The sequence below is a fragment of the Hyperoodon ampullatus genome, assembly GCF_949752795.1.
Source record: "Hyperoodon ampullatus genome assembly, chromosome: 11".
NCBI classification, from domain to species: domain Eukaryota; kingdom Metazoa; phylum Chordata; class Mammalia; order Artiodactyla; family Ziphiidae; genus Hyperoodon; species Hyperoodon ampullatus.
Window position 1 is genome coordinate 3,278,429 of NC_136924.1, and position 19,634 is coordinate 3,298,062.

A 19,634-nucleotide genomic window follows, 5' to 3' on the forward strand; every position below is an offset into this window, starting at 1 on the left:
GATGATTTCCCATGCATGCAAGAATAAGCTTCAGATTCATGTTTTTAAATGTTTGGTTGACCACATCTATATATACTGGGACCACTGCATCCTCAACATGTCCAATATTTAATATATTATCTCCCAAATATGGTCCTTTTAAAAAATTTTTATCATCTTCCCAGTCACTCGGGCTTAAAACTTGGTAATCTTTTTTTAACTTTACCCGTTTCCTGTCTCTTACATCCAAGGAGATTCTAAGTCTCGAAGGTAGGCTCCCATCCTTCCTCATCTCTGCATCATCAGTTCCTAGCTCATTTTCTGTCATATATCCAAATGAACGTGTTGATATGTTGATTTTACTTAATGGTAAAATCTGTTATATTGATCCTCTCCCTGATTCCCTAGCTGGATATTATGTTTTCGTCCTCTAAATTCTCCTGATCCTATATTACCCTAAGACATCTCTCCTTTGGTTGTTTATGTCATTCTTTTCTTTCTACTATTTATAGTTGCCTGGCATTTTATCGCTTTCAAGCAAAGCAAAACAAAACATCTCTCTAGGATTACATAGCTAGTAAACTGTTATACTGGATTCAAATTTAGGATCATATCTGATTCATTTTCCTATTCACAATGTGGTGAATTACAAAGAAAAGTGTGTGGTGAATTACAAAGGAAAGTGTATGGTGTCTTACACAGAAAAGAGACTCAAAATTTTTTAATGAATAAATACGTGAAGCAGATGAATTTTAAGATCCCCAAATAAGAGCATTTAAGGATTACCTGGTATTCTATAATACTAGGGGAAAAGGCCCCAACAAAAATCCATTCCTGTATCAGTGCACCTCCCTCCCCCTCATCCTATCTCAGACTCCTACACTAGGATAAAATAAAGCTCCAGATTATAGATCTGCAAAGAAAGGATGTAAAAGATAAAGTAATGGTGGTTTTATTTATTTATTTTTTTTTTGGCGGTTTTAAAAGAGAGTAAAGAAAAAGAGTCAAACAAAAGGATAGGAAAAAAAAAAAAGTTCAGCTCCGCTTACAGGGAAGCGAGGAGAGAAGCAGTCTAACTTTGAGGAGGGTAACGTCAATGCTGACAGAAATAAGTGGCTGCAGAGAAGCTGAGGGCTGGAGCCAGGGAGGAAAAGGGGAAGTCTATTTTTCCTGCAAAGCAACAGAAGAGATCTGAACCTCAACCTTCGTTTCCTTGAAGAAAATTTTTTTTAGTATTAACTACAATGAATGCTTCAGGGGGAAAAAAAAAACCACAAATAGGATACAGTTCCAATTTGAAACACAATATAATAGGAGAATTCCACAAATACCAGGTAGAATAAGTCAGGTCCATTATAGAAAAAACAAAAAAGTGCTATAGAACAACAGTAGAAGGACGGATTACATCTCATTTTTATGAGGAAAAGAAAGGCTTCGCATATGATATAATACTTGAGATTGAGATTGGCCTTGAAGAAAACACAGGAGTATGACAGAAGAAGAGAGCAAGGAGGACTAGAGGTCATTCTTAATTGAGGGAACACCAGGCACAAAGACAAGGTAGTTAGCATGGTTGTATTTAGGAAAGAACAAATAATTCATATTAGCTGGAATCAAGGAAATAACTTTCTACACCTCACCATAGCAACTCAACAAATTTTAAACCAGGCCATAGGGGTGTAAAGACACCTAAGTTTCAATCCTAGATACAATACAAAAATTCTAGGCCTGCCAACTAACCTAGTGAATAACATAGTCTCGAAAACAATCACCAAATTAGTAGCAATATCTACTTACTGGAAGTTATCACCACTGTGGAGACTGTTAGCACGTAATAAGCCATACAAAGTCACATGTGTGCTCTCTGATGAGAAGCTCAGGTCATGTTCCTTTCCTTCCCTGATCATTGTACGTTTAAGAAGACTAGAACATTTCAAAGCCAACTCCAAAGCATCCATCCAGCACCTTCCTAGAAGAAGACAGATTCATAAACAGTATAATTCAATAAACTAGAAAAACTAGCATCCATCTTAATTTAACACTGTTAACTTTTAAACATACTATTATTTCTCTCAGAAACATGCACTGTAAAAGTTAATTAGAATATAAAAATCTGCCAGGATGTCTTAATGCAATTTTTCAGTTTAATAAGTGCTTTTTACATTCTAAATATCTAGAAACCACTGGTAAATAAATAGCATTGATGTACATTAGAAAATACATCTAATCTAAAATAAATGTACTTTATTTTTAAAAGCTTCAAACATTAACATGTAGAATAACTGAAGGTACCAAAAAGGTACATGAAATATACCTAAGGGATTATGTTTCTACTATAAACAAACTATCTAAAATAATATTTTGTTGTTGACAGGACATCTATCCCAGGTTTAGCACCCAAATTTTAAGTCAGAAAAATGCCTAATACTGTTATTAACTGCCATATTAGTTAGTAGAAATATTAATAACTTAATTTTGTGTGTGTGTGGTTGACTCTCTCTATATATTTTAATTTTTGTTTATATTCGACTATAGTTGATTTACAATGTTGTGTTTCAGGTGCACAGCAAAGTCATCCAGTTATACATATACATATATCTATTCTTTCTGAAATTTTTTTTCCCGTTTAGGTTATTACAGAATATTGAGCAGAGTTCCCTGTGCTCAACAGCGCTCAGCAGTAGGTCCTTGTTGGTTATCTATTGTAAATATAATCGTGTGTATATGTCAATCCCCAAATTCCCAATTTATCCCTCGCCCCAATAACTTTATTTTTTTTAATTAAGGTTTAGAACAGTACTAGCAGAAAAAAAATGTTAATTGCTCTTAAAAGTCATATACATTTGTTTCAAGATATGGTGGCAATATCAGCCACATAAATCATTTTCATAATGAAAGCTCATGCCTATGATATTTTGATTTAAAAAATAATCATCTAGTGAAAGTAAAGTTTAGAAGGTTACATGATTCCCTAGGCTAAGCTAGTCTACACTATAAAACATAAAAGTGAAGAAAAAATCCATTATCAGTTATTAAAGTTTTAAAGTTACCTTGCTTTCATACAAATTATACCCTCCCTATATTTGTTTCAGGAATTAAGTATTAAGTAATAAAGTACAGAATAGAAGTTTGTGTTTGAATGTCTTATGAAAAAAAACAAAATAATGTATACAGTGTCATGTTAATATTTAATGATAAAATATAAATAGTATTAAATGTACTTCTAAAATGACAAAACTTAATGAGTTACCACAGAGAATACTAATCAAGTCAAAAAGGTGTTAATATGTCAATAAAGGATGAAGAAGACAACTCCAGGCTGCTAGTTTATCACTCAATTATATGATGCTTCCTTCCTATTAGATTTCCCCATTTGTCAACCAAGTTGATGATATACTTAGTGTTCTAGGCAATTTATGATTATAATACCTCTGCTGCAAATTCCATACTAAACGCAGATTTCCCAAAGGAAAATGCAGTGATCTATAAAAGTATAGATCTATAAAAATATACAGTATATTTTTAAGTGACCCTTAAAAATAAGGACCATAATTCAATCCATCATTTGTATTTACCATCTGACTCTGAAGTAGCTCGGATGATCAGATAACTGCTAGGTAAGGGCTGAGTTATGGATCCAACTGCTTCACCTTTTGGACCCTTAAAAGCAGAATAAACAAAATAAATGGTGTACAGTATTACGAGATCTCAATTTTATATTATTCATTATTATCTGTAATAATCGAAGTGAGGCGTGGATTATAATTTTTAAAAACAAACAAGCTTTAATTTCATGCTTCTTGAGAAAGCAAATGTTAAGTACTGAGGAAAGCTTTCCTCTTTCACAAAATTTACCTCCTTACCAGAAAACTGAACTTATAGTTAACATTAAGCATTATCTCTGCATATTGTTCACATATTAAAGAGAAACCTAAAATTTCCCATACGAGACCAAATTTTAATTTAACAGAGAATTTCCATACCACAGAAACTATTAGATAAGAAATACTAAATTTCTGGAAGCCTAAAGAAACAGCTGGAAACTTGTAAGAAAAAGAGAAATGAATTTTTACTAGGTCCAGGGAAAAATAATTTTTTAAGTTGTCAGATCAAAGAACAAAATGGATTTTAAGAAGCATAAACTTTAGGAAGTAAAGATGAACATTTAAAGTGAAAAAAGTAGAAACAAATCAATACGATTTTAACAAATCCTATAAAATCCCTTGGGTATTTTTAAATGGCTTTATAATTTATGGTCTAGTTCCTAGAACCAGTATAGAGTAGGACCTTGAGTCAGACTGCCTGGGTTTCAATCTTGACTCCATACTAGAAAAATTACTTAAGTAACCTCTTTAGGCCTCAATCCCTTTATCTGGGTAATGGGGGAAATTTGTATCCTGCTTACAGGAAATTTGTATCCTCCTTATCTCGTACCTTACAGGTACAAGAATTAAAAAAAGATTCCATATAACATGCTTTAAAGAGTCCCTGACACAAAGTAAAAATTAATAAACATTACTCTTTCCTAAGCATAGACATTGACTTTAAAGCTGCTTAAACAATGTCCTAAGTAGGTTTTGCTTGTGAAGAATATTCTGATGTTTATATAATTGTACAAATTTCCCTCCCGCCAATATCTGGAATGAAATAACTTGACATTATAAGTATCTTCTAATGATTTAAAAATTCATTATAATTCTTACAATGCCTAAAAATAGTAGTAAAGAATAAATAATATACATATAAAAGATTTTGAAAGTAATTTTTTTTCACTTCAGAATGACATGATACAGAAATACCAGAGGTTTCATGGGTTAAATTCTTTCCCCTGTGGGAAGTATATAATCTCAGAATAAAACTAACTCTGTAATCCTAAATTTATGCCTGCTATGATTCCAGACTACTGAAATAAAGGTTAAAAGTCCAGGTCTTTTCCTAGGTGTCTGTATATTGCCTAATTAAGCAATACCCAACAAATTAAAAAGCTGAAGCACTTTTAGTTCTAATCTCAATTAGGTTGTTTACCTAAAGGAGGAGTCCTAAAACTTTATTCAAATGTAATTGACTTTAGAAACTAAAACAAGGATCATTTTGTAAAAACTTAAGCTAGACTCATTTATTCAGTTAGCATGTACTGCCTGTCTACTGTTTGTAGAATTCCTTAGTATAACAGTTTATCAAATAGAGCATTTCTATTTTCTTGATTGTTTGTTTTTAAAACAAGGAGTGACCACGGTAATGCTTTTTAGTTATAAAAGCATTAGAGCTCCATCTTCAAAGAAAGCTGCCTCTCAAAAATATGTAGGACTGCTTCTGCTTATAGGCTTCCTATCACATATTTATATCACTACAGGAAAGGCCACCAAAATAAATGGAAGCTTCTGTTCTAGGGAGTCTGACCATTTGATAAAGAGAAAAACACTCACAGTAAACAGGATACAGTATTACAAAGCAAAGCTGGTAATTGCAAAGTAAAAGAACAGTACAAACAATCCCTACAGACAAGAGATAATAAGGTACAATATAAATTTGGGAAGCATTTTCTGGAGAAGTTTTTAAGTTAGATCTTAAAGGTAAACTAAGCATTTTGGTGCACATTTCATCGTGGGTAGAAACAGAAAGAGGAATAATGTGATTGAAGACAAAAACAAATTTATAAGTTCCAGCAGAGGACAGCCATCATTAATCATTCATTGATTTATCTCAGTTCTACTTATAGATTGTCCTCTTTACCTCTCACCTATATAACAAGTGCTTACTTACCTTCACTGCCCAAATGGACTGCTCCAAAGGATGGAAAAGTTTAAAACAAAAGCCATCCTTTTTTGATGGACGCTCAATGATCTCACAGGCATTCAGAAGGACTGTTCCTACCCATTGACCATTTTTTTGGGTTTTATAGATCAGTAGCACACCAGGTTTCAACACACACCACAATTTGGTCCAGCTCTTTAGAGTACCACGAATCTACAAAAATATAAGTTTATTTAAGAAATAAACCTTCGTTTCTCTGCTTCACAAGATACTAACCAAACAGAGGCAAATAGGGTATTTTAATCTAAAATTTCCATAAAGTGTACACTTTAAATTCACTAGATGTATGTTTGTTAAGCTACTAAATAGCAAGCACTGGAAATAAATGTGAAAACAGCATGACTCCTGTTTCTGAGGAACTTAAATTCTAGTGGGAGACTGCATCAACGATTTCAAAACAATGTACCAAGTAGAATGATTTTCCTAACCTTCCTGGCCAGGTCAGGGGCCATTAAAATATACTTTCCTAGTACCAAGATCTGGAGCTTAAAGACTTAGTAAGTAGAGCCAATATAAGTCAGAAGGTGTTTTCAGAATTATATCGAAGAAGACCCTCATATTACTTGAACTATCAAGGAAACTATCACTAGACTCCTATTTTAGTAAGAAAACTTCCATGACAGATCCCATAAGGATTTTAGGTTGGAGGTTGTACCTACCCTTGGGGAAGGTGAAAAGCTTTCAGTGCTGGGGTGATTTTTAGGTGAAAACCAGGTACTAAAACTTCCTGGGAGTCAGGGTCTTACAAGACCATTCTCAAAGTTAGCATTAGTCTAAAATATTCCCACCAAATATCCTACAGATAAGAATGATAAAGAGGATAGAGTGACTAAGATGACAGAAAATAAAAATAAGTGGAAATAACCAGAGGCTAAAAGAATAAGGAATAGAAATAGCAATATGTATGTTGTTCTGCAAATTAATGCTTTTCAAATGGTAACTTCTACACTAACTTTGTCTCATATCTTCTCCAAAATGCAAATATACCAAGTCTACAATAATACTAAATGATAATTTGAACAGCAAACAAAATATTTCTTTACAGCACATCAATGAGACCAGCGGTCCCCAACCTTTCTGGCACCAGGGACCGGTTGCGTGGAAGACAATTTTTCCACAAGGAGGGGGGATGGTTCAGGTGATGGGGGAGCAGCAGATGAAGCTTCGCTCGCTGGCCCGCCGCTCACCTCCGGCTGTGCGGCCCGGTTCCTAACAGGCCGCGAACCGGTACCGGTCCGTGGTCTGGGGGTTGAGGACCCCTGGATTAGACTATATCATGTCACACAAATCAAGATGCCTTTTTAAAAGAACTGCTATCCATATTTGATGTTACCGTCAAGAGAGACAACATTAAGGTTTCTTCTCTCCATTATCTCCTCTGGGATACAACTAATAGTTTCTTCATCAGTGAAAAACAATCAACCTAGGAGATGTTTTTGTCTTGTAGGCTTTTAGGTGCACTCTGGGCTTTCCTATTCCAGTTGGCAAATATCCAGCCTTTGAATTCAAGAGTCAATACAAACTGACCTTCAACCAATCAGCCATAACAATAACAGAGGGATCCGTGATTGTACTGAGTAACTCCTTTGTGGCTCTTTTCTTTTCTTCTCGGTAATTTTTCTTTTGTACCTATTTTACAGAAATAATAGAAAAATTAAAAATACATTAGAAATAGGCAATTTCTCTCCAATTTTTTAGCTCCATAGAATGTAAAAAATTTTACACTCTAAAATAAAATTCTAAACCTCTTTTAGAATTCTAGCATCTTAGGACAGACTTTTTTTTTTTAAGAGCTGGTAGAAATTTTTAGAAAAGCAAGGTTAGAATCTAGTTTTTCTGATCACTAGTCCAATTCTCTGTATATTTTTAAAGAATTTTACGTTTTTATAATTACACAGTACATGAATACAAACTCATGGTAAAAATTTCAAACAACACAAAGCTAAAAGCCGTTTTTATTATACCCTCTCCTATTCCGATTCCCAGAATCGATCACTGTTAACCTTCAGGAAAACACTATCCTTTCAGGCCTCTTCTATGTACACAACCTATAGAAATATACAGCTTTTGTGTTTGTTTTTGTTTTTTTGAACACATAAAAAAGGTTCTCCTATTCAATATTTTTTGGAGCATTTCAATTCTCTTTCCATTCCATGTCTACCTCATTCTTTTAACTGCTACACAGGATTTCTAGTATGAATAAAATAATAAGGGGTAACATTTACGGGAGACACTCTGCATACCAGTCACTGTTGTAAGCACTTTACATGTATTACCTCATTTAATACTCACAATAACCTTGGGAAGTAGGACTATCATTATCCTTATTTTACAGATGAGAAAACTGAGGCACAGAGAGTAAATTGCCCAGGATCACACAGTTAGTAATTCATGGAGGCAGAATTCAAATAAAGGCAGCCTGGCTCTAAAACACATGCTTTTAAACACCATGCTATACTGCTTCTATAATTTTTCTTAATATATTCTCTTACTGATGGAAATCTACTCTGTTGTCAGTTTTTCATATCCCAAACAATGCTGTAGTTATTTAGGACTGGCAATTTTTTCTCTTTTCTGACACTAATATATAAGATATAAATAACTAAGAAACCACAACATTGAAACTAATTCATTCAAATTATCAAAGGTTTACCATTCATAAGTCACTCCTGAGATAATTTGGGAAAGTAGCAGTGAAAAATCTTATTATTTATTGCTTTGTTGTTGTTCACGAAGGGGAGAAGATAACCTATCAGTGACTTTTTATAAACTAAAACACAAAATTTTCCTAGTTGCATTTAATGGTGAAGAGACTACATACACACAAGAAATTTTAATAATTATACAGTCAAAAAGTTTTGACTTTGGTCTTTGTTAATATGCATATCTGAATTAACAGATTTCATATAGGATTGTAAATGCACATACGTATAGGATCAGATATGGAAAAAAAGAGGGGCAAAACAGACCATATGGGAATCAAGAATCAATTGGAAAGCATGTGTTCCTTAAACTCCAGGATCTGTGGCCATTCTGGAAGGCAGCCCCAGTATTACCCATTTCTTAGGAGAAGCTGGATATCTGGACTTACAATTGTTGGCTCAAATTTTTAAAACACTGTGTAGGTCAAACAAAATATATATTATCTGTGGGCCAAATTCGGCCCATGATTTAGCAGTCAGTAAACTCAAATTTCAAAGAGCAGCAGAGTTTCCCGTTATGTTCCATAACACAGTGGCGTGCTTGACTCAAGTACAGCAGTGCAGAGATATCCAGTCCTCAGCACCCGCACCCCAGGTGAGGGCCAGAATAGCACTGGGACAGTCATCAAAGAGTCTCTTCAGTTGATTCCAGCATGCCATACAAACATTAACATTTTTTTTTCTTCCTTTAGGATTACAAATATTTATTTCTTTATCTTATTTCATAACTGTGGAAACTAACCTTGAGAGATTCTTTTTTTGTAAGCTTGCTTGAAGCTGAACTATCCTTCTCCGAGCCATTATAAAGTTTAGATTCAGACTGAAATCACATGGAAATGAAGAAAAGAGAAATAATAATTAAAACCGCCACTTATTCTACACACACATACGGCACATAAAAACTAATGTTAAAACTATGTTTGTGACATTCTTCCCATTCATTGCTGTGATTTAGGCAAATGTCAATTTTCAAATACCAATTTTCCCTTTACAGTATTTGGGTTTGACAACTAATCCACATTAAAGCCACAAAAAGACAAAAAAAAAACACTTATCAATAAATTAATTTACAATGTGAGGTTAAATAAGATCATTTGTAAATCTTTGCATTCTATTTTTCAGGGTATTTCTGAAAAATACAATTATTTACTTATTCTTAGAACAAATGTATCCAAAGCAGTGTAATTTTTTAAGTTGAAATATTCTAAAAAACAAAAAACTTCTAGCAAGTTGCTGTACACATTGCCCTACTGCTACTCCTTCTCCAAAGGGAATAAATACAAACATCTTCAGAAACTAGTACTGAAACACCCTAAGTTGTACAGTGTTTAAAAATCAATATTCCTAGCACCTACTTCTTCCTAACTATCCAGTGCCCGTAAATTATTACTAATGTCTTAAACTTGTTTCCAGACTTTGTTTATACTTGATATTTAAATTTGATCCTCATAAGAACCTTGAAAAATAGGCGTAACAAGTGGTTTTATCTCCATTTTACAAATCATGAAAGGGAGGCTCAGGGATGTTGGTTTTCTAAACAATCCATCAACAGCAGGGATCAGAACCTGGGTCTCCTAATCCAGGACTCTTTCAAGGAGACTACTTTCTTCCACCAGCGTAGAAGAATATAGAACTAAAAGCTGCTTCTATAATTCCTGGAACAATTAAATTAAACATATTCCTCCACTGTCCTATGATTTTCATTTTTACCTGTTGTTAGACATGGGAGAAGGTACTTAAAGTTTGTAGCATTACTCCCAGTGCCAGGAAAGTATATGGGGCTTGATTCAAATGGTAGCTTTCAAGTGTTTAATGGCCAGATCTACATAATATCACTAGATGTGATCAAGGATGAAAAACTTTGGGTACAAACTCCCTCACTCAATTTTAAGATCCATGAGGACAGGGACCATGTTTATTCATCAATTGTAGCCAGCTATCACCTGGGGAAAAGGAAGGGCTCAATAAATACCTTTAGAATTAATAAAATGAAAATGAAACTAGCATTTGCAGCTCATCTCTCCTAAAAATGCCTCCGCTACTTAGTACAAAATACGAATTATTATGTTGATGGTAATAACTGGCTGAACTGGAAGGGAACTGCAAACTACACTCAATGTAGAAGGTGGGGATTAACCTAATTAAATTTTTGTTGAAGTTACTCCTTTGAGAACTGGACTTGAAACATCATATTGCTTACTCCCATGATGACAGGATATGTTGTGATACTAAAACCATTCCACAAAAGTCCTCAAGCCAAACAGGTCTCTGTCCTCTCCTTGCTGCTGGAAACTCAAAGGTGACATGGCTACTGTCAGAGGAATATAATGGTTTCTATTTCCCACAGCTTAATAGGAAAAGGTGTATTATAATGTACTTTTTAGATACTATTAAGTGAAGAATGCTAATAATATTAGCTTAAAAGTTAATGAAAATGGGACTTCCCTGGTGGCGCAGTGGTTGAGAGTCCACCTGCCGATGCAGGGGACACGGGTTCGTGCCCTGGTCCGGAAAGATCCCACATGCCGCGGAGCGGCTGGACCCGTGAGCCATGGCCGCTGAGCCTGTGTGTCCGGAGCCTGTGCTCCGCGACGGGAGAGGCCACAACAGTGAGAGGCCCGCGTACCGCAAAAAAAAGTTAATGAAAATGAATGACTGTTTAACTCTTTACCAAGTACTATGTAAATACTTTATATGTTCTGCTTCATTTAATCCTCAAAGCAACCTTATGAGAGAGTTGTAGTTCCTCCTTTTGCTACTAAAGAAACTAAGACTAACAGATTAAATAACTTCCCAAAGTCAGTCATAAGTAGACGATCTGGGATTTGTACTCTGGTGTGCCTAATTCTCAGTCTCATGCTCTTAGCCATCTCATCTCATTTATTTCTCACCTTTTAAAACTGTTCATATAGAATCTTAGACTCAAATTTAAGACTTATCTTTATGAACAACAGGAAATCTATTTCCCTAGACATGACAAGATCTGGCTTGGAGATTCCTAAACGATTCCAGTATATAAGGGACCAGCAGACCAGATGGCTGTCACATGAGCTTGGTAAACTACAGCACACATACTTCAAGGAATCCTTGCCATACTGTGCAGCTAGTTCTGAAAAAAAGAAAAAAAAAAGGATCCAGTGACCAAGTTCTATAGTCTTTTTCATGAAATACTACCAAAGTTTTCTGAATCAACAAGTTACCTTTTAAATACCAAGAATCATAAACTGGTTTTTTGTTGGAAACATTTTACTAAACTAAGTTTCCTCCTTTTAGAAACTTACTGACCACTCTTTTAATGATGATACCTTATGGGCTGTGCAACTATGGGAAGTTATTCAATCTCTTCCAGTCTTAATTGATCATTTACAAAATATGGATATTCCTATCAAGTCATAAGGTCGCTTTGAGGGGTAAATGAGGTAGTGTGCATGATGTGTTTAACACAGTACTTGGTATACTGTGTTTCAGGTTTGTGACTATCCTCTAGATTGCAAGTGTTGACAAAAATATGACCTTTAGATAAATGGAACACTAACATATGAGAATACTTTTGACTTGCTTTGAAAACTATAAAATACTGCAGATATAAGGAATAGTAACAATAATGATAAGTTACTATGACTCTATCAGATATTTTGATTTGGAAAAAAAAATTTTTTTTTAATGTCCAAGGAAATATATTTTTTACAGCAAGAGGTAGATGATTTAGCAAACCTAAGCAGACCTAAGGTAAGCAGACTGATGGCTGGAGAATCAAGTCAAGATCTCGGCTCAGAAACCCCTTATCCTTGTAACAGCATTCCTTTTATCCCACTAGAAATACTATTCATGCTGGCAATTCCTTTCATTGAGATGGACAATTAAAACTATATTTAAAAATGCTAAAAGGAAGATGGGATGATCTGATTAACTGATTTCTCCAATTCACTCATTTACAGGATGCATGAGAAACAGGAACTGCCTTTATTTTTTAAATGGCGGGGGTTGGGGGGAAAGAAGGATACTGCAAATTCAGTGACCACAATGACAGTACTGATACTTGCTGCATCAAATTCATAAAAGTACAAGGTTAAAATTATTTAATGGTCTCAGTTATGCAGATCGATCATAGAAGGAATAACAAGATTTTGCTTCCCAAAGTGACTTAGGTAAGAACAAAATCTTCAGAATTCCATGAGAATAAGGTTTGATGATAAATGTATAAATTTTAGGATTTTTCTGAAAAACAACAGAGCGGAATATATGCTAAAATTTATAAGGACAAACTAGTGACTATGTATCTCTTAAGCTAACAGAATAAACCAAGGTTAAACCTAAGGTAAGATAGAATCAATAAGATTCAGCTCTTGGAAAATAACAGAATGAGTACAATTCTACTTACACCAAATAGTTACCATGTCAAGAAGCCTATTCATTCACTGTAGTTCTTTATTCAAAGTAAGAAAAACAAATTCTCAAACACCTATTATTAATCAAGTACTTCATGAGGCACTTAACAGCATCACAATCTGAGAGTTAGATCTTACCTCTTTTGTACAGATAAGAAAACTGAAGCCACTTTGAATTCTAGCTCTACCATTTTGACCCTTGAGAGTTATTTAACTTCTCTAAGCTTCGGTTTGTTCACTAATAAAATGGGGCCAATAATACCTGTCTTCTAGTATCCTTAAGAGAGTTAAAAAAACACTTAGCAAGCTCTTAGTACAAAATAGCTATTAATGTCATTATAATTAGCATCTAAGAAGTCACAGGTATTATATGACAGTCAAGATTCAAACTCACTTTTTTGACCCTAAAGCAGTGAATGATTGCTGTGCAGTAGAACGTTCTGAATAACAGAAATATTCTACATCTGAGCAGTCCAATATGGTAGCCACTAGCTATAAGTGGCTAGTGAGCTATTGAGATGTGGCTAGTGTAAATGAGGAACCAAATTTCTAATTTTATTTAATTTTAATTTAAGGTTCATACACAACGAGGTGCTATTGTACTCAAGGTGCAGCCTGTGTTTCCTTCTATTTGTTAATGCACACTGCTTCATTAAGGTACGTAAACTTGCTTTTCAGGCTCCCTGCCCCTCCCTCACCCTCCCATTTAGAGACTACATGTAGATGGCTGTGGTAGGTAGATCTGGAGTTTAGGGTTCTGAGTAGGAATACCACTGTTCCATACATTCACCAATTCTGGTATTAACTGCTTGAAAATAGGTTTTTTAAATGCCATAAATTTCATTGTATTTCTAACCATGGCAGAACCAAGATAAATCATCTCCTCATTAATTATGCATCTCATATGAAACGATAAAGGTATTTCTCATGCATACGTTATATACATACAAAGTCCTACTAAATTTTCACCTGATGTACTTATATACATATAACTACAGGATGGATCTTTATGTAATGAATACTTGAAAAGTTAAGTGTGAATAAAATCTGTGTAAAGCATATCACGGAATATGATAAAAAATATATCATGGAATCCTCTCAACCACTCACAAGAACAGGAACAAAATATGTAGGGTTTTACAAGCCAAGCCTACTGCTGAGAATAGCAGAGAATTTACTAGCTTAAGAAATAGATTTTCGGACTTCCCTGGTGGCACAGTGGTTAAGAATCTGCCTGCCAGTACAGGGGACACGGGTTTGAGCCCTGGTCTGGGAAGATCCCACATGCTGCAGAGCAACTAAGCCCGTGTGCCACAACTACTGAGCCTGTGCTCTAGAGCCCGCGAGCCATAACTACTGAGCCCATGAGCCACAACTACTGAAGCCCGCGTGCCTAGAACCTGTGCTCTGCAACGAGGAGAAGCCACCGCAAGGAGAAGCCCACGCACTGCAACAAAGAGCAGCCCCCGCTTACCGCAACTAGAGAAAGCCTGCGCGCAGCAACAAAGACCCAATGCAGCCATAAATAAATAAATTAACTAATTAATTAATTTAAAAAAAGAAATAGATTTTCTTACAGTCATTGAAGTTTGATTCCACAAACATAAAAGCTTCTCCTGCTACTAAACCTGACCAGAAATAACAGTCAAAAGTCAAATCCATTGACGAATTATAGAAAATCTAGTGAATTACAAACCCATAGGAAAGTCAATGCATCATACAATACTTTTCAAATTTGAATAGTATTCTTAAAGAAAAAATTCTCAACAGACTTAAGAATATGTACAAGTATCTCATTTGAAAATTACTAATTTAGGGAACTATGTCTTATTCTAAGAAAGTGCCTTTCAATTGCACACTATTATAGCAAGAGATGTTTGGCCTTTAACTGGTAAAATGTACATGTTTTGATTGTCATTTGAATGAACCCAAAACACTTACAAATTAAAAAACAAAACAAAACAAAACAAAAAACCCAATGAACCCTGACTATCTCTATTTCTCTACATGGAACCCTCAGACTTCAGTCTGAGATATACTGCTATAGCAGACATACCAGAACAATATCACTCAGGAGAGAACCCTGGTTACCAATAGGCTGTATTTCCAAGTAACCAACAGAATCTAAATCAGCCCCAGGGAACTTTCCTTTTTTCATATATACTACATGGTTTAGATATACCAACATAAAAACATCCCATAAAAATCTGATAGGATTTCAGTGTTAGTTCACTCGTCTTAAATATTAGAAAAATGTTGTGGTCTTAAATATTAGAAAAATGTTGTGATCATATATTTGAGGACAACAATATGCTTACCTTGCTCTTTGACATAGAAAGGGAAGATTCATCTTTGTTTTGAGAAATGTCTTCCTTTCCTCTTTCAAACCCTTTAAAAACATAGTCATTATTTCAGTATTCCACATTTGAACACATATAGGCATTAAAAAGCAAATGCACATAAGTTATTCAATTTCAAATATACACTATACAATATTTGATATACATCAGTGCAAGAAGCCTAGACTCAAAATACAGTTTTAAACTGTTATAGTTTGAAGACTACTAAGGGATCATGTCTAGTATAGTAATTCTTTAGAATAAATCAAGGCTTACAGAGGCACTGGTGTCTTTCCCTTAACCCATCAACATAAGCTAAATATCTCTTTTCTCTGCTCATTCACTTGGCATGAATTCAGGACTCATGGAACTTTTATTTCAGTTAGCTGTTTTCTAACAAAGAACCAACCCAATATACTTTTCACACCTCTTGCCAAACTGAAAAACAACTCCAGAATGGGTGATAAAAGAATACTAGGGAAATAAATCTGAATTGAGGGACAGACTTTAAAAAAAATCTAATAATGTGTTTATTGTGAGAATTAAATGAGCATGCATAGAAAGCAATTAGCATAGTATCTGCAGACAGTATGTATTCAATTAACATTGACCCTTAATATTATCATTGTCACTGACTATTGTTATATAAATTCTAAAAGGATAAATCTAAAACATGAGTGCATTGGGATATATGCACAAATCTTTCCTATCATGTAGCACATTAATATAGCACTATCAAAAGCAATTAACAAGTTAATGTTGTAAGGGTACAATTAGAGAAACGTTAATGCTGAGATTTGTGTGGCAGGCATAAGAGGGGCGGTACTCATTTTAATGAAGTTCTTTCTACTTTTGAGGACAAGTAATATTAACTCTTCCCTACAACTATTTGTTCTGAGTCCAATAAAAGCCTATATAAAAATATAATCATTCATAAAACAGCGTTTGAAAAGTTATCAGTAGTATCAGTGCCTGAAGCATTTAAAAATCATTTCTAGCATATCAATGAGACCATTTATTCTGTATTTGATTTATATTAGCTAAAACAAATCCATTCCATTTTCTTAATTCAGAGATTTTGCTAATTTTTTTTTTTTTTGTAATATGAAGAAGGAATCTTTTTATTTTCTTTTCCATCTCTGGTAAGCAGAAAGATCAGGCAATCCTAAAACCAAGGAGGGAAAAAAAGAAACCTGTTTCATAAATCTAACATGGAATTTTAAAGGAAAACTTACCGAGATTTGAAACTTTAGTGTAAAGCAAACCAAAGTTACATAATTCAGTTTAAAAATTCTAAAATATTTATTCAGAGTAATAAACATTTTGTAATAAGTAATTCTTAATTCTAATGCATTAACACAAATTATTTCAAAGATCTTGTAAATACATGTACAAGAGAACAAAGATTTTCTAAAAGTATATATTATGAATGGAAAAAAGATGATGTTTTTCTTTATTCTCATAAGAACTGAATTTTACTTTAATTTCTCTAGTTTGGTTTTGGTTTCAGCTCCATCTAGGTCAATCCATTTATTAGACTAAGAAAAATGCCCACTTCACTGTGTCTACATTCACATATTATTTTAAAAACAGAACAGTAAATTAAAACAAAGTGGAAGTTACAAATCTGAATAGACTTTTTTTGAACATGCAAATATGTCCTGCAGAAAGTTTCAAATGTTGGAAAAGGACACATACGAAAGCAAGATGAAACTAAACAAAAAAACAAAAAAAAGGGTACTCATAAACATAGGTTGTATATTATGTCAGACCAATAAATGAATCCCATTTTAAAAGATTTTCTATACCTCAAACTGGCAAATCAAATCATTATTTTAAAAGCTGGCCCTGATGACTTCCAAGTTATTTAAAATTACAGCGGATAAAGCAAAAGGCTAAGTCTGGTCCAATACTTTTGAGTTTCAGCTAAGTGCAAATAAGCAGATGAGTAGCATAAAGTGCAATGACCACATAAAAGTGTTCAAAAGCCTTAAACAGAAAATACTGCCATACTGTACACTAAGTTTTCAAGGGTAATTCCAAGGTAGGCAAAGCAAAAAGCAACACATGAAGGACTCTTTCTTTAGACTGGATAAAGGTGGCTTCCTAAAAACATGAAAAATAATTGTTATCTTAAAATGTCAGCGAAAGTATTATATTTGTTAGAAGCCAAAAAGGGCTCAGCCAAAATACTTCTTAGACTTTTATTTGTTTTCCATATATAGAGATTTAAAATTACTTAAAAATTACTCCTTTATTTCTTAAAAATGTGATATTATAGATAAAATCCTGACGCCTACAATACATTATTGACCATTTTCAATAATGCAGAACAGTTTCAGATCATGACTTTTTACCAAGTTTGCTTATTAGCGATATTAGGTAGTAAATTCTCTTCCCACTATCTTCCTCACTGCTACCATGAAATAGAAACCTACATTCCCCACCCAAATGGCTAAGATCAAAAGGACTAAGACCATGCAAATACAGGTTAGGTTAGAATACAGAACAACCGGAACACTATTCACTACTGGTGGGACTACAAATAGCATAGTCACTTTGGAAAACTATTTGACAGTATCTCCTAAAGCTGAAAGTACTCATATTCTAAGACAGAACACTTCTGATCCTAGTTATACCCAACAGAGATGAGTGTGTTCATGTTCATTAAAAGACAGGTACAAAAATGTTCACAGCAGTTTTATTCATAATAGCAAAATCTGGAGCCAACTCAAATGACTATTAATACTAGAATAAATGAATATATTATATTCACACAATGGAATGAAACACAGCAATGAAAAAGAACCAATACACAAAACAACAAACAGAATAATGAGTAGAAAAAGCCACCTCTCCCCATCAAAAAAAAAAAGCACATAGGGCTTCCCTGGTGGCGCAGTGGTTGAGAGTCCGCCTGCCGATGCAGGGGACACGGGTTCGTGCCCCAGTCCGGGAAGATCCCACATGCCGTGGAGCAGCTGGGCCCGTGAGCCATGGCCGCTGAGCCTGCGCGTCCGGAGCCTGTGCTCCGCAACGGGAGAGGCCACAACAGTGAGAGGCCCGCGTACCGCAAAAAAACAAAAAAAACAAAAAAACCCCACAAAACCAACAACAAAAAAAAGCACATATCATATACCATATGATTCTATTTATATAAAGATCAGGAACTAGCAAACCTAATCTATGGTGCTAGAGGTTGGAACAGTGATTTATCTTTTTTGTAGGAGGAACTGACTGGGGTGGGCATGAGAGGGTCTTCTGGGGAACTGGGAAATGGTTACACATATCGATATATAACTAAAAATTCAAAAAGTTGTGTACTTAACTATGTGTAAGTTATGCCTCAATAAAAAATTTTTTTAAATTCAGATATCCTTCCCTATTCTTCTAGTTTATTAGACCTCTCCTGCTATGACATCCTTTCTTACTTAGTCTATATCCCTTTAACATATCCTGTTCTGGGCTAATTCTGATTCATTCATCAACAATGATGATAATTATGGGGATAATTAACATAATAATATTTATGAAAACAACAATAAAGCAACCAATATCCACTTGTAGGAACACTTGTGATTTAATTTAAGACACTATGCTAGATGGTTTACTACTTCTAATCTTTAAAACAATGCACCCCACTAAGTATTAGGAATATTCTATATAATTGAAAAAATTGAGGCTCACAGGAATTAAGTAACTTGACAAATGTCAATAAGTGACAGTATCAGAGCTAATTCAAACCTAGGTCTAACTTTAAAATTCATGCTGTTTCTAGAATGCCAGGGTGTGTCTCAAGATCCAAGGCCAACGTCTTCTGGGAGCCTTGCTTAGATTGTGTAGGCATAGAGTTTAGCTGTCTCCTCTGAGACACAGCACTTGGTACATTTGTACTACCATATTTATCACAATGTACTTCAATTATTTGTTTTCATGTTCATGTCACATACTTGACTGTGAGTTCCTTAAAAGAAGGGTTTAATTCTTATTCATTCTTTCAAATACAAAGTTTGATAAACTGATCCAAAAATTAATAAAAAATGGACTCTTTTACTTGTAGTGGCTTTTTAAAATAAATGAAATATAGCACACCTTCAGAAAAATGCATAAAATGTAAAGGCATAATTTAATGTATACAGTGACTATCTGCATAACCGCCACCCAAATCAAGAAATACAGAATTGTCAACATCCCATAAGAACTACTCACCACCCGCCCCATGCCATTCTTGATCACAATCTATCTATTCTTCTTTCCCTCAAAGGTAACTACCTTGACTTTTGCGATTATTATTTACCAGCATGTCACAGCAGGTATTTCTTTCATCGTCATTGCTGATTAGAATCCTACTGCATGACTATATCACTATTTATCCATCCATTGTTTGGGCTGTTTCTAGTTTGTCCCTCTTA

At 34.4% G+C, this 19,634-nt stretch overlaps 1 protein-coding gene across 4 annotated transcripts in view; it reads right to left on the reverse strand.

The window, feature by feature from the left end:
- The window catches only part of OSBPL8 (oxysterol binding protein like 8), a gene marked incomplete at its 5' end in the record, with an annotated part of 131,992 nt that overhangs the window by 43,970 nt on the left and 68,388 nt on the right, over window positions 1-19,634 (reverse strand). For all 4 annotated transcript variants that reach the window (XM_079714284.1, XM_079714281.1, XM_079714282.1 and 1 more), the window contains 6 exons: window positions 1,777-1,948; window positions 3,555-3,639; window positions 5,743-5,946; window positions 7,321-7,422; window positions 9,238-9,315; window positions 15,202-15,272. In XM_079714284.1, coding sequence (XP_079570410.1) covers window positions 1,777-1,948; window positions 3,555-3,639; window positions 5,743-5,946; window positions 7,321-7,422; window positions 9,238-9,315; window positions 15,202-15,272 — 712 coding nt within the window. The remainder of the gene's footprint in view (window positions 1-1,776; window positions 1,949-3,554; window positions 3,640-5,742; window positions 5,947-7,320; window positions 7,423-9,237; window positions 9,316-15,201; window positions 15,273-19,634) is intronic.